This window comes from Gadus macrocephalus, chromosome 3 (assembly GCF_031168955.1).
Source record: "Gadus macrocephalus chromosome 3, ASM3116895v1".
NCBI lineage: Eukaryota > Metazoa > Chordata > Actinopteri > Gadiformes > Gadidae > Gadus > Gadus macrocephalus.
In genome coordinates this window covers 18,414,187-18,427,731 of record NC_082384.1, presented here as the reverse complement: position 1 = coordinate 18,427,731, position 13,545 = coordinate 18,414,187, and the positions used below count along the sequence as shown (strand labels likewise).

Here is a 13,545-nt window from a genome sequence, read left to right as displayed (position 1 = left end):
AGTAAACGGATTGTCCATCTTAAACTGCAGGACCACTGTATGTCTACATATAACAATGAAACGGAGCAACCATAGCCCTGCCCTGGCCCCTGAGGTGAGTCAGATTGCGTGTTTTTCCGTATACAATAGCCTACGCACTTTGAACTTTCACAATGTATAACAATAAAAAATGTTCTTTGTCACAGACTAGCCTGCATAAAAGTTGTTGTAGTTAATTAATCAGTAGAGTGACTTAAATAACATTTATCTGCTAAAATAACTAATTCTTCTGCATTGCAATGGGCTCACGTTTAATTCCAAAAACTCTTCTTTAATAGATTCGACAAATGGAAGACAACCAACCAGTGCCAGCTTCCACAACCACACCTTCTGCCGGTAAACCGTCCAAAAAACACAAAATAATCAGTGCATTTTCAAAACATACTTTAAAAAGTATGTAATCGTTAGCATATTTTAATGTCATTAATTTCACTTTGTTTATTCTTGTAGTGAATCAACTGGAGCTCAAGACCAGAGCTGAGTTTGTAAAATGTGAGTCTTTTTCTGATGTCTGGTATATAGTAATAGCCCTACTAAAATTGTAATCACAGAAATGTACAGTGTCGATGAAATGCAACAATAATCTTGGTAAGCCCATGATTCATGTAAATCTTCCAAACAATAAACTAAATGGACAAAAGAGATGAGGGTAAAATCTAAATATACAAGCATCGTTGCAATACCTTTTCTAATCAAGCCTCCCTCCACTAACCTCCCAGATTACCGTCACCTCACACTTGACCCGAACACCGCATACAGAGAGCTGTCTCTTTCCCAGGGAAACAGGAGTGTGGAACTTAAAGATCTAGTGCAGGACTATCCCTACCGCCCTGAGAGATTCACCCATCTTTGGCAGGTGCTGTGTAAAGAACATCTGTCCGAACGCTCCTACTGGGAGGTAGAGTGGACCGGTTCAATAGAGATAGCGGTGTGTTATGAAGACATTGGCCGGTCAGACTATTACCACGAGTGTGCGTTTGGGTGCAATGAGAATTCCTGGAGTTTGGATTTGAATAAAAACAACCGTTGTTTCCGCCACAATGATGTTGAGGTTTCATTGCCGGAGCATCAGTTGTCAAGAGTCGCTGTGTACCTGGATCACAGCGCAGGTGTTCTGGCCTTCTACAGTGTTTCTGGCGACACTTTGAGCCTCATTCACAGAGTCCAGACCACTTTCATGAAGCCCCTCTACCCTGGGTTGTGGGTTGCCGACCACGCTGATCTGTGTGATCTGAGGTGATGACAGAATGGTTCCGTTTTTTCAATAAAGGCTCAAGGCTCAGGATTTAAACTGGAGCACTGGAGGGAGAATAAATAGGGAAAATTGTCAGGAAAATTGTAGGGCTTCTCTATCAGGGTAAAATGTAACTTAAAATATATTGATCTTATATTTTTTTATCCATAATGCATAGTACTGTAATTTCGAAATAAAATGCATCACAAATCCTGCTAAAGCTTATTTTTTCTTCTGTTCTTAAAATACGTGAACATCTTTCATAACATACATGACATTGCATGCTTACTCTACTAAAATGTATTGCAAGGACAAAAGGTTAAAAAAAAGACTGAAAAATTGACAATGTCAGTTAGTTTATTACAATGTTGTATACAACATCTATTCAAGTAGTCCGTAAACACATAAGTATCCCGTGTTTCCTAATTATGGCACCTTAAACAAATAATTTGCCATTTAATGTGCATTTCATTCGCAGATAAATACTTCGTTGCAACAAATTGCTCGGGTAATTAGGAGACATCAATTTTATTGTATAATATTAAAAATTCTCAAGCAGCTGTGCAGAAGTTTTGTCCCCAAAATATTCTTGAACCTAAACACTAAATCATTACAAATTTCCAACCACGCATCATTTGAGCTGAAATACACTGCAACTTAAAGGTTTCTTTGATTGTTTGCTTCATCACGAAAGGTAACAATCAACAAGTCATTCAGCCGTGCACATTTCAAACTCTGACAGCCATTGGGAACTATTCTTTTATTTATATATATATATATATATATATATATATAAAATGGCAGGGCATCGATTCAAATGCCTGCAATGGCTGTTGACCACATTCATGCTGAGAGCAGGTCACAGAGATGTGTCACCAGGGCGCGAGGAGGGGGGTCTGGGCCACACGGCTCTGGAAGAGCGTTATCTTGTCCAGGAGGGTGAGCGGAGTGTCTCTGATGACCAGTGCCAGGTCCTCGTGCTGCAGGGGGAAGATGACCACACTCAGGGCGGGCCGCGCAGCTGAATACCTGTCAGGGAACATAAAGGGGTGGATGGTTTTGGTTGAGGGAAATGTGTTAGAAATGGCATAGACGTTAGCGTTTAGCTCTTAGTGAGCTAAATGCTCTGTGAGAATTGACTGCTCCTGCCTCTGTACAAGCTCATTTAAATCTTGGACACCACACCGCTCATTCCTGATCAACAAAGGCACCCTGATCGGTTCGGGGAATCCATCTTTCATGTCAATCACAGTATGGGGGAAGGGAGCAGAGAGAGAAGGGACTTTTTTGGTTTGTTTCACTTTTGCTCTCAAATCTAGCCTACAGCACCATTGAGACGTGAGCAGATAACTTTGGCCTGCTTAAGAATTTAATCAAATCGGATCTATTGCACCTTAAAGATATGAGAGCAGATAACCTAAGGCTGGTTTGGACTTCAGAGGAAAGTCCATGTCTACAGCACAGGTCTTGCAGATTGCTCATAATCATATGGGTTACTTAACATGACCACAAGGGGTCAGTATAGCTATTCTGTGAACTAGATTAGAATTTAGAGCATAGAATCACTTAGTTTACGGTTTCGTTGGCTATTGTTTTTCAATGAAAATCATCATAAATGGGCTTCTAGAAATCTGTTTCTTGCGTCTCTCGGGCAAGTTCAATATAGACATGCTGATGTAGAAGGTCCTCACTATGTTATATAACGTCCTCGAAACACACTGACCTGTCGATTAACACCTTCTGTAGCGTGCGACAGGCCACCAAGGTCCCCCCCATGAATATGTGGCACACGCAAAGGCTGGGGCAGCGAGCCACAAAGGTTTCCGTGGCAACGGGGTCAAAAGTTCCGCTGCGTGAAATGATGCAGAGGCGTTTCAGACGCGAACAGCAGGAGAGAGCCTCAAAGAACGACGCGTTGGCACTCAGGTAAGGCTGCTCTAATCTTCAGACAGAGAGGCACAGAGAAGAAGTTAGTTAAAAGATGCTTTGGCCAAACATTCTTAAGTTAACACATATTCAAACCTTTGTGTGTGCAGTAAAACGCTTGGATGCCATTTCCTTTTCAATGCATGAAATATCAAAAATATAACACGCAAACAAATACAAATGTATTGGCTGGCTGAAAATGAAATAAGCCGTCATAAAATCAATAATTTATGAGCTACAACTAATTGAATTGGCTGAAACAGCCCCTGACAACCTGGCTTGCATACATTCAGAGCTGGACACACCACCACCGTCGCCTCGCTCACCTGAGCTCCTGCAGCTGCGTGCACAGCCGCAGCGTGTCCATCAGCGACGCGGTGTAATTCATCGTCTTCAGGCAGCCCAGGTTAGCCAGGGATAAAGCCTGGAGGTTTGGGCAGTGCTTGGCCACCGGGATCAGCCCCGTCCCTTTGTGAATCCCCGGCAGCCCCGCCAGCGTCAGGCGCCGCAGCCTGGGCAGAACCTGCAGCGCCGCCACGTGAGAGTCTCCCACGCACCGGGCCCAGGCACACATACCGCGCGGCTCTATGCAGGCCCGCGTGCACGGCTCCAGGCGGGGCAGCGTGGAGATGAACCCGGGGCCGATCAGCTCCAGGGTTTCTAACAAGGGGCAGCCGGACAACAGCTGCGCCAGCCCCGAGGTGCTGTCCCTGGGTAACGATGGCTCGGACTCGGACGGCTTGTAGACTTGGAGACCGACCCGCGGAGCTTTCCTCAAGCCGCGTAGCAGGGACGAGGAGGGGCTTGTGTGAGCGGTACTGTGGCGGCTGCTGCATCCGTCGGAGAGGGCGCAGGCGGGCAGCGCCAGGGAGCGTACATGCTGCAGTCGGGACAAGCTGGCACAGAGGTGGGGCTCCCCGTCGAGTCCCGGTGTGTTTTCGTGATGGTAGTGTCTGTGCATCAGGTTGACGTGTTGGAGCTTTGAACAGACGCTCACCAGTCGGCTCATCGTCCCGGCGCCCAGCTGCTCCTCGCCCCCGCGTATCCCGCTGCTCTCCGGGTACAGGCTGTGGCTCGTCGCGCTCAGATTGAGGCTGACGAGTCGCGCCGCGTCTCGGACCCCGCCCTCGAGCAGAGACCGGAAGACCTGCGTCCACAGCGCCGGGCAGCGGCTGAAGCTGAGGTGCTTGGGGCTGTTGCCCCGCAGCGCTCGCTCTAGCGACATGGAGTCCCACCACGAGCGGGGGAGCTGCAGTGCCTCCAGGCTGCTGTGGTTACCCAAGCAGTGGGCCAGTGGGGTGGCGGCCGGCCAGTGGGCAGGATTGGGGCCGGGAATAGACACCAGGAAGACTCTCAGGCGCTCTGGGACGTGAACGCTGAACACAGCTAGGTAGAGAAGGAGCAGGGTCTGGTTTACCTGGAAACACGACAGGAATGGCTAATTATTATACTGTATAGGTAATGATATGCAATGCCTTCATTTACACACTCACCTCTCCAGGTGCCAGTTTTGCACTGAATTCCTCCAGCTGCTGGTAATGTGGCACACTACTCTGGCCAACCATTAACTGGCAGCAGACACCAATGCCCTCTCTGGTCACGTCTGGGATATCAAACTGTAGTGCTAATCTGTTAACATGACACACACACACACACACACACACACACACACACACACACACACACACACACACACACACACACACACACACACACACACACACACACACACACACACACACACACACACACACACACACACACACACAGCAACTTGGTATGGTCGGTGGAACAGGAAACAAATGCCTCATGGTCAACTTCGATTGAACAAGCCAGCAAGCCTCACCCTGACCCCGATAAAAGAAGCCAGAGGTTGCCAGGGTTACCTGCGTAGCTGGGAGCAGCAGGGCACCACGCCATAACTGGGAGTGAGGAGTGTCTGCCTCAGCTCTGACAGGCGGCTCAGCAAATCAACAGCCTCAGAACTCAGCTGTGCTGAGTTGAAACCAGGGGCCACATCAAAAGCAAGCGAATTGAGGCAGGAGAGGGATTCCAGGAGGCGGGAGAGTCGAAGGGAGGTCAGACGACAACCAGTGAGGTCCAGCCGTTTGATAGCCCGGCAACGAGCAAGATGCTCCATGGTGGAGCCAGAGAGCCAATAGCAGCCACTCAGACTGAGCGACTGCACTTGACTGGCTAGTTGCTTCAGCACGTGCCTGAAAGATAGATCACTGGCCTAGAGGCAAAGAATCATAACAACGGAATGTAATAGTGTCGAAACAATCCCATATGTCTTTCAGTGCAAGTTGTGTAAATGTCATTATAAATACTAAGCCCTACCGTGTATTCTTCTGATAGACAAACATGTGTCAGCAGGGTCTTATCCTGACAAAGCACACGCAACTTGCGGCAGACACGTGCCACGTTTAGCAATAGGTCACACACAGGAACATAGTTGAGGATGCATAGTAGGATTTCGTCAGACAGGCTGGAAATTCCAACTGAGGACATCACATCTCCCTCACAGTGGTCCTAGGAAAGACAACAAAACAGATACACAAGATGGGATGATAATAATAATAATAATAATAATGATAATAATAATTATTATTATTATTACTATCATAATTCTAAATGGTTAAGAATAAGACAGTTGACGTATGCTATTCATAAAAGTTTCAGTGAACGCCAGGTACATCTGTCTGCGATGAGAGATGATCCAGGACCATGTATTTTTAGAAGATAGAAACTGATACAATTTTGTTTTACATGAACTATTGTGGTATAGTTTAAAATTTGCTAAATGGGTGTATTAATCAAACTTCACAAGGGATTGCAAGCTATCAACTAAATTATCCATTATCAGGCGAAAAGGACCGATCAGAAACGATGCATTTCATCGTCTAAAGTTAGTGTCATATCTTCAATAACTATAATATACAGCCTGGCAAAATCACCAACATGATAGCTAAAATTAGCTTGTAAGTAACCCTAGCAGTAGCTGATCCAAGCCGTTTTATTGTCAACAGAACTGACCTGTACGCGCGGGTGGTCCACATTTCCCAGAGTTTCCGTTACAGTCGAATTCATCCTTATACGGAAGATATAAAGTAAGAAATACACGTTTTACGGAGGTGCCTATGGATGCTGTGTAAAATATGCATTGGCTCCTCTGCTGGTGAATGGGAAACTCGGAAGACTTTCAGAGACGCACACACTTCCTGACACGGCAATAGATGCCCGCGCATGCGTCGGGCCGGCCGGTGGATTGGGTGTCTGCGGATCGGGTACTGACAATCTCCAGGGATTTATTATGAGGACGGGTAGCCCGTGGATATTATCCACTAGTTTTCATATTCAAATATATCAAAATAACGGTAGCCTCAGCCTGTGAGTAAGTTACAAGCCCATCCTGCGACCCGCATGGTTGCAGCTTGCAACCACGATGTTCAAACTGGACTTACCTGACAATGCAATATAAATAGTAAATACTTTGTAATTTCATGCCCGTTTAAATACTCAGTTAACCATTTATCTTCCATAAGATTAAAATAGTTTGTGGTAGCTCCTTTATACGATAGCACGAGCATGTGTAAGATGCATAGGCCTACACCATAAAAAATAAATGTACAATGGAGGCCAGCAAGTAGGCCTAGATGCTGTTGAAACAGTAGACAAGAGCATATCTCACTTTAATAGATTATGTAATTCAGTTGATCTAGCGATTGCAATATTTACTTTTGTTAGTTTGATAGGACGGCATTTTGCTGATCATGTCAATGGAACCATTGACAAGTGTGGCAGCTTGTACACCCAATTGGCTCAACCTGATTTACTTCTGCCTGGCAGGGCCAGCATAATACTGTACAGCAGATGGGACAGTTAACTTGTCGAGCCATCAGGTGAGATGTAGTGTTTCTCAAATGTTGCATAGTGTTTGAACACAAAAATCAGGGGAAGAAGAGGAAATATTTTTTCATACATGTGCTCTTTATTTGTATTCATTCTTCATATGCAGAGGCATAACGCACCCACACAACACCTTAAGACCAGGTTAAAGTGTCAACTTTTGCATAATGACCAACTGGACCATGTATCTTAACGCTGAACATACAAAACAAGTTTGGATTACATAATTTACATATCAATACTAGAGAACTGTTGGACAGAACGCCAACCAGGGAATGAACCTTCATAGAGGCAAATAAGGTGGTAACAAACATCTGGGATGACTGACAAACAGGCATTATAATCCTCACAGGGATAATCAACTACTCCCTATTGCATTCTCCCCATTGGGGTATGGTACCGTAGCGATGAGATAAACTAGCAGGGTGGGGGATGGGTGTGGCTCTAGGCTCTGCCCACACATAGTGGGCTAGGCATGTGCAGAACCATAGTTGTGAGTAGGGCGTGTGATGGAGGGCAGCAGGAGAGGGATCAGTTCATTTAGAAGCACTTCCTGTGGACAATGCTGGGGCCGGACTCGTCGTACTCCTGCTTGCTGATCCACATCTGCTGGAAGGTGGAGAGGGAGGCCAGGATGGAGCCTCCGATCCAGACGGAGTACTTCCTCTCTGGTGGGGCGATGATCTAGAAGGGTAGAGAAGAACCGGGTAAGATAAAGTACAAAAGCATAAAAATAAAAAAAGAAGCCATGAAGCAACTAGTCGTGCACACCAAATTAGCCAATAGTGAGGGGAAACCGGGTTTACCTTGATTTTCATGGTGCTAGGGGCCAGAGAGGTGATCTCCTTCTGCATGCGGTCGGCGATGCCGGGGTACATGGTGGTGCCGCCGGACAGAACAGTGTTGGCGTACAGGTCCTTACGGATGTCAACGTCACACTTCATGATGCTGTTGAAGGTGGTCTCATGGATGCCACAAGACTCCATTCCTGTGAGGAGGTCAAGTAGGCGTCAAGCTCAAGTAGTGCAACCCCTTGATGTACAGCTGTGGGTCAACGCTCTATGATACGTCATCCTTTTAGCTATAGTCCCTCAGCCTTACCGAGGAAGGAGGGCTGGAAAAGGGCCTCGGGACAGCGGAACCGCTCATTGCCGATGGTGATGACCTGCCCGTCGGGAAGCTCATAGCTCTTCTCTAGGGTGGAGGAGCTAGAGGCGGTTTGCATCTCCTGGTCGAAGTCCAGCGCCACGTAGCACAGCTTCTCCTTGATGTCACGCACAATCTCACGCTCGGCTGTGGGCAGGAGCAATCATTGTTTAAGCCAGGGCAACAAGTGTTGGGGTGACACATTTTTACTCATCACCAAATATCCTGCTCTTCTGCTGCAGGTCGGCGCCTACCTGTGGTGGTGAAGCTGTAGCCGCGCTCGGTCAGGATCTTCATGAGGTAGTCTGTGAGGTCCCTGCCGGCCAGGTCCAACCTGAGGATGGCATGGGGGAGGGCATACCCTTCGTAGATGGGCACTGTGTGGGTGACACCGTCACCAGAGTCCATGACGATACCTGTGGTACGGCCAGAGGCGTACAGGGAGAGCACGGCCTGGATGGCCACGTACATGGCTGGGGTGTTGAACGTCTCGAACATGATCTGCAAGAAAGAGGGGGCCAGTTAGTCCCGTCTACAAAGTGGTCAGGCATGTATGCAAAATAACACCCGAGTGAAAACACCTTGACTTGTCGCTTCAACATTCCACACAATTAAATGGATCCACCAGAGTCTGGTTCAAAGGCTTGCCAGGTCAGTTTCATATCCCAATGCAGTTAAGACTCCAAACAACTACATCATGCGGTCCGTTTATTAACTTAGTCAATTGGTTAACATTGCAAGGCTGAAGTAACCATGCATTTTCCCAAACACTTCAGATTAGTGCAGATACAACCCTGGATCTTACGTGAACGATCAGCTCAGAAAGAGGAAACCTGGAGAGTGAATGTTTCAAAAGGGGACTGGGTCAGCATCAGAAAGGCTAAAGAGAGCAGGAAAGTGAAAGGGGTGAAGGCAGACTTGAGAATGAGCTGGTTACCTGGGTCATCTTCTCCCTGTTAGCCTTTGGGTTGAGGGGAGCCTCTGTGAGCAGGACGGGGTGCTCCTCTGGGGCTACACGGAGCTCGTTGTAGAAGGTGTGATGCCAGATCTTCTCCATGTCATCCCAGTTTGTGACGATACCGTGCTCAATGGGGTACTTCAGAGTCAGGATACCCCTCTTGCTCTGTGCCTCGTCTCCAACATAGCTGTCCTTCTGACCCATACCAACCATCACACCCTGAAGGGGACGACAAACGAAGGTTAATAAATATAAATGGTACTGTCAAATGTAGAGCCAGTGGGATTGTGTTCACTCGGTTCAACTTTGTGGGAATGGAAAGTAAGTTTACCTGATGTCTTGGGCGTCCAACAATGGAGGGGAACACAGCACGTGGCGCATCATCACCAGCAAAGCCAGCTTTGCACATGCCAGATCCGTTGTCAACAACGAGGGCTGCGATATCATCTTCCATGTCTAAAAGAGGGATGGAGAGAATGGTCTAAAGTAAATATATTGGCTCGTTACATTTATTCAACTGTGACCAAAATAATAGGCGCTGGATGTCGCATCGCTGTTGCAGATCGAGACCGCTGTACCGTGAAGTAACAAAGGCTGTTTATACTTGGACTCGCCATTGCCATATAAGGAAATAGCCGGCGCAGCCAAGGATGGCATCACGGTTGGCAGTCGATCCATCCCAATTTGTCACTTAATCTACATTGTTAGCGTTAAAGAACCCCTACTATACAAATACTACGAGTCCTTACTTCTCCCAATGGAGATGCATAAACCCTTAAATAATTCATACCAATATGCTACATAGCACCAATACACTCATCACACGTCACAACCCCAACATGAAGACATTCCTCAGCTTATCACAGGGCGAACCCAGTTATGCATACAAATTACAATTGAAACCCCGAGGAAGCCAGATCCCACTACATCTTTAACGTAGATCAGTCAATCTTTCCCCATTAATCAGCTCAATGCCCGAGACCGTAAAAACTGCACTTAGTTACAGTTGAAACAACTGCTGCAAAAGTAAACCAACCGAAGGTTTCAGTTAACATAACAGACGGTAAGGTTTCATGAACTAATGAAGTCGAACACGTAAGTACAGATGGCTAACGTTAGAACCCATTCTTTGCACAATAGAGACAAAAACAAATACTTGAAGCTCTTAAAAGATCCCGAGTAGAAACAATGTGGATTTCTTACCTGTGTTTGGTTTAGATAATAGCCTCGGCTGCTCGGAGAGAAAGTAGATCGCCGGTTAGTGCAAGATCACAAGTGAACTGCAATGAAGAGCGGCTGTCAGGGTTTTATGGGAACTCTTGCCGCAGCCCCTTTCCATAAAAGGCAACTTGACCCACAGCGCTTCCTGATTGGTTCAGATGCGTCCACTAGGTGTGGCGCATTTAAATTGTCTGTGTCGTGACAAGAGGAAAGCATCTCCATAGAAAATGTTAGTGATCACTGACAGTACAAAATATAAGATAAGCTCTTCAGTGTTTCCTAACAAATTATACATAATAGATCATATTTGGAAATGTGCACCACATCATTATTTATGCTTCAGGAAAAGACGTCGAATTCCAGATTCAATCCAGATTAATCTATTCGAGGTCAGCTGTTGATAACAGAATTTATGAATTTATAGCTACGGGTTTATGTGTCTATCTGGATTTAAGATGCATACTCAGCAAGAATGAATCATCCAATTCAATTTGAAACAGAAACTTGTAGGGTGTGGAGAGTCGTGTGACACTGCTCACTCTGCCGTAACATAGTTGAACAAGGTTCATTAATTTGCATCGCATTGTATTGCGCAGTGTTGGCAATCTGTGTTGCATTTTATAACGAATGAATGAATAATTATTCTAAATGTTTGACATGCTAGCGATATTTTTGTGACCCATCACTTACAGGGTTATGGGTAAAATCAAATGCAAACAATACAATGTGTGTAACATGGGATGACAACATCCATGTCAACATCAATGACATGCATGAAATGAGCCAGCATTTTTTGAAAGAAACTCTGGCTCATCTTTGAACACATAGGCAGAGTCAGACAGAAAGGGATTAGCCTACATATCAGTAATTTGATCACTGTTAACACATTAACACATCGCTGGTCCATATCAGCCTGTCTCTCTCCGTTGCGGGGGGGAGGAGTGGGACATGGGTTACCGTAATCACTAGTCAGACTGTTCACCTCTTGGCCATCTCATGAGTATAATCTTGCCTTCCTCAATCGGTGAGTCAGCTGTACTGGTTGTGACATTGGTTTTTTTTCCTTTGTGGTGCCTGTTTAGGGGAAACGCTTGACATCTGTTGGCACAAATTTTTCTAGTGTGCCATGTGTCATGCTACCTGTCAACGGCAACAGGAAGTGACTCATCTTATTATAAGCACATAGATTGGTAGCAAGATAATCACCTTTTAATGCAGACACACCTAACTGTGTTTCATAATAGGTAGGTGTGCAGGTGAATGTACACCTGCACCAGCGCACATACACAGCATATATATAAATGGAGGGAAATGCTTACATTGAAAATGCATGTACAAGCATAACATTAACTTGGAGGATATTGACAGAATGACAGTAAGCCCTGTACGAAGCTCAACGATTCCTTGAACATGGGTTTCTGGGTTGGTTAAGGAAGCTGTTTTGGCTCAATAAGGGCAGTAGACTTTGCCCATAACCTTACTAAGAGAATTCCCACTGTCGTATGCGTTCCAAATAAGGAAATATAGATCCAGCCCACCAGGAGAGGCAGGAAGTGCACTTTACACAGTGCTCACACAGGAAGTGACTATAATGGATCAAACACACAAAAAGCAGGCACACCCACACACACACACACACACACACACACACACACACACACACACACACACACACACACTCTCATTGACATATGTTGAATGAGAGCATGTAGAAATATGACAGATTGGAATAATTAGCTAATCAGGGAAATATCTTTCCAGGCTTTCCCAAAACATACACACACACACACACACACACACACACACACACACACACACACACACACACACACGCACACACACACACACACACACACAGAAACGTGCCTGTGGACAGCCACCTCTTTAAGAGATTCTTTGGACGACGTCCATATAAGGAAATATTGGAGTAGGTCACATGGGGGAAGAATGCTCAGCTATGATCATGTGACTGATCAGAGGAAATAGATGAATCTCTTCGTCTTTCAGGGCAGATTGACTGAGAAGTTGTTTGAAACTATATTCTTCTTCTACGTCCCAGTTCCATCATAAAAAACAAGCTTGAGGAAAAACCATCCACAACTTGAAAGAAGAGCAAAACAGGTATTTTCTCACATAAACATTATTCAATATTCTGAATGATTAACATTTTGTTCATGCCTTGCAGTGTGAATGTGTGTGTGTAAACTTGCACACACACACACACACACACACACACACACACACACACACACACACACACACACACACACACTTCCTCCCTGCATTGTTCAAATGGAGACCCAAAGAAACTGAGAGTACCGGTTTCCAGCTCTGACGAGCAAAATACCATATATGGAAGAAGCCGCATACAGGTACCACCACTGCAACACACACCCCCTTCTCCTTTCTCCCGCCCTATCTTTGTTTTTCTATTGCCACACCTTACTTCATGTTTATCATTCTCTACTCCTATTTCCTGTTTGGTCACTTGCTCAACCACCAGGACAGCGTCCGCAAGACTGTGTGATTTTGGCCTTGTGTGAAATACCCCTCCGTTGATCCCTCCCCCCACCAATCCCCTCCAATTGAGTTCCATAAACAGAGTTGAGAAACAGAGGAAGGAAGGCGTGGCCTTTGCATATCCCTGTAGCTATGGGAAAATGCAAAAGCTTTTAGATAGACCTCTCCCCTTTTCCTATCCCATTCCTTTGCATGACAGAATTCCCATGTTTGTTTGGGATTGCACGTTTTGTTGATATTTTGTCTGTTTTTGAACTTTTATTTCTTTCAGTTGCCAAATACTGTCACAGGAAGGGTGTTGCATATGTGTATGTAAATGAAGAGCAGTGCCTTTATTTGAGATGACTATCTGTTAATATGTAAATAATGTCCAAACAGGAAAAACAAATAAATGAGAAGGGAAAGAAACTAGATAAGATTTGTATCATTTAGTTTCACATGAATTTCTAACAATCACTCTCTTTAACCGGGATTTGTTTAGCTATTTACTGCGTTTAACTCACCGAGAAAAGTTTCACCTGAGGAAAGGTTAATGGATGTGACGTGTATAAATATACACTGCATTACTTATATAGCTTTGTTTAGTCAATCA

At 45.4% G+C, this 13,545-nt stretch overlaps 3 protein-coding genes across 3 annotated transcripts; 1 reads left to right on the top strand and 2 right to left on the bottom strand.

Moving 5' to 3' along the window:
* The first annotated feature begins 231 nt into the window (after positions 1 to 231).
* LOC132454443 (stonustoxin subunit alpha-like) lies at positions 232 to 1,493 on the top strand. The gene is made up of 3 exons (XM_060047806.1): positions 232 to 375; positions 490 to 531; positions 759 to 1,493. The coding sequence occupies exons 1-3, from the start codon at positions 327 to 329 to the stop codon at positions 1,277 to 1,279; spliced, it is 612 nt and encodes a 203-aa protein (XP_059903789.1). The 5' UTR covers positions 232 to 326; the 3' UTR covers positions 1,280 to 1,493.
* Positions 1,494 to 1,782: 289 nt separating this feature from the next.
* fbxl18 (F-box and leucine-rich repeat protein 18) lies at positions 1,783 to 7,043 on the bottom strand. The gene is made up of 7 exons (XM_060047795.1): positions 6,236 to 7,043; positions 5,540 to 5,731; positions 5,086 to 5,435; positions 4,693 to 4,828; positions 3,526 to 4,616; positions 2,997 to 3,215; positions 1,783 to 2,302 (listed from the first exon to the last, which is right to left on the bottom strand). The coding sequence occupies exons 1-7, from the start codon at positions 6,287 to 6,289 to the stop codon at positions 2,146 to 2,148; spliced, it is 2,199 nt and encodes a 732-aa protein (XP_059903778.1). The 5' UTR covers positions 6,290 to 7,043; the 3' UTR covers positions 1,783 to 2,145.
* A 127-nt stretch (positions 7,044 to 7,170) lies between these two features.
* On the bottom strand, positions 7,171 to 10,573 carry actb1 (actin, beta 1). The gene is made up of 7 exons (XM_060047804.1): positions 10,416 to 10,573; positions 9,544 to 9,668; positions 9,192 to 9,431; positions 8,509 to 8,755; positions 8,210 to 8,401; positions 7,915 to 8,096; positions 7,171 to 7,792 (listed from the first exon to the last, which is right to left on the bottom strand). The coding sequence occupies exons 2-7, from the start codon at positions 9,664 to 9,666 to the stop codon at positions 7,649 to 7,651; spliced, it is 1,128 nt and encodes a 375-aa protein (XP_059903787.1). The 5' UTR covers positions 9,667 to 9,668; positions 10,416 to 10,573; the 3' UTR covers positions 7,171 to 7,648.
* Positions 10,574 to 13,545: the final 2,972 nt, after the last annotated feature.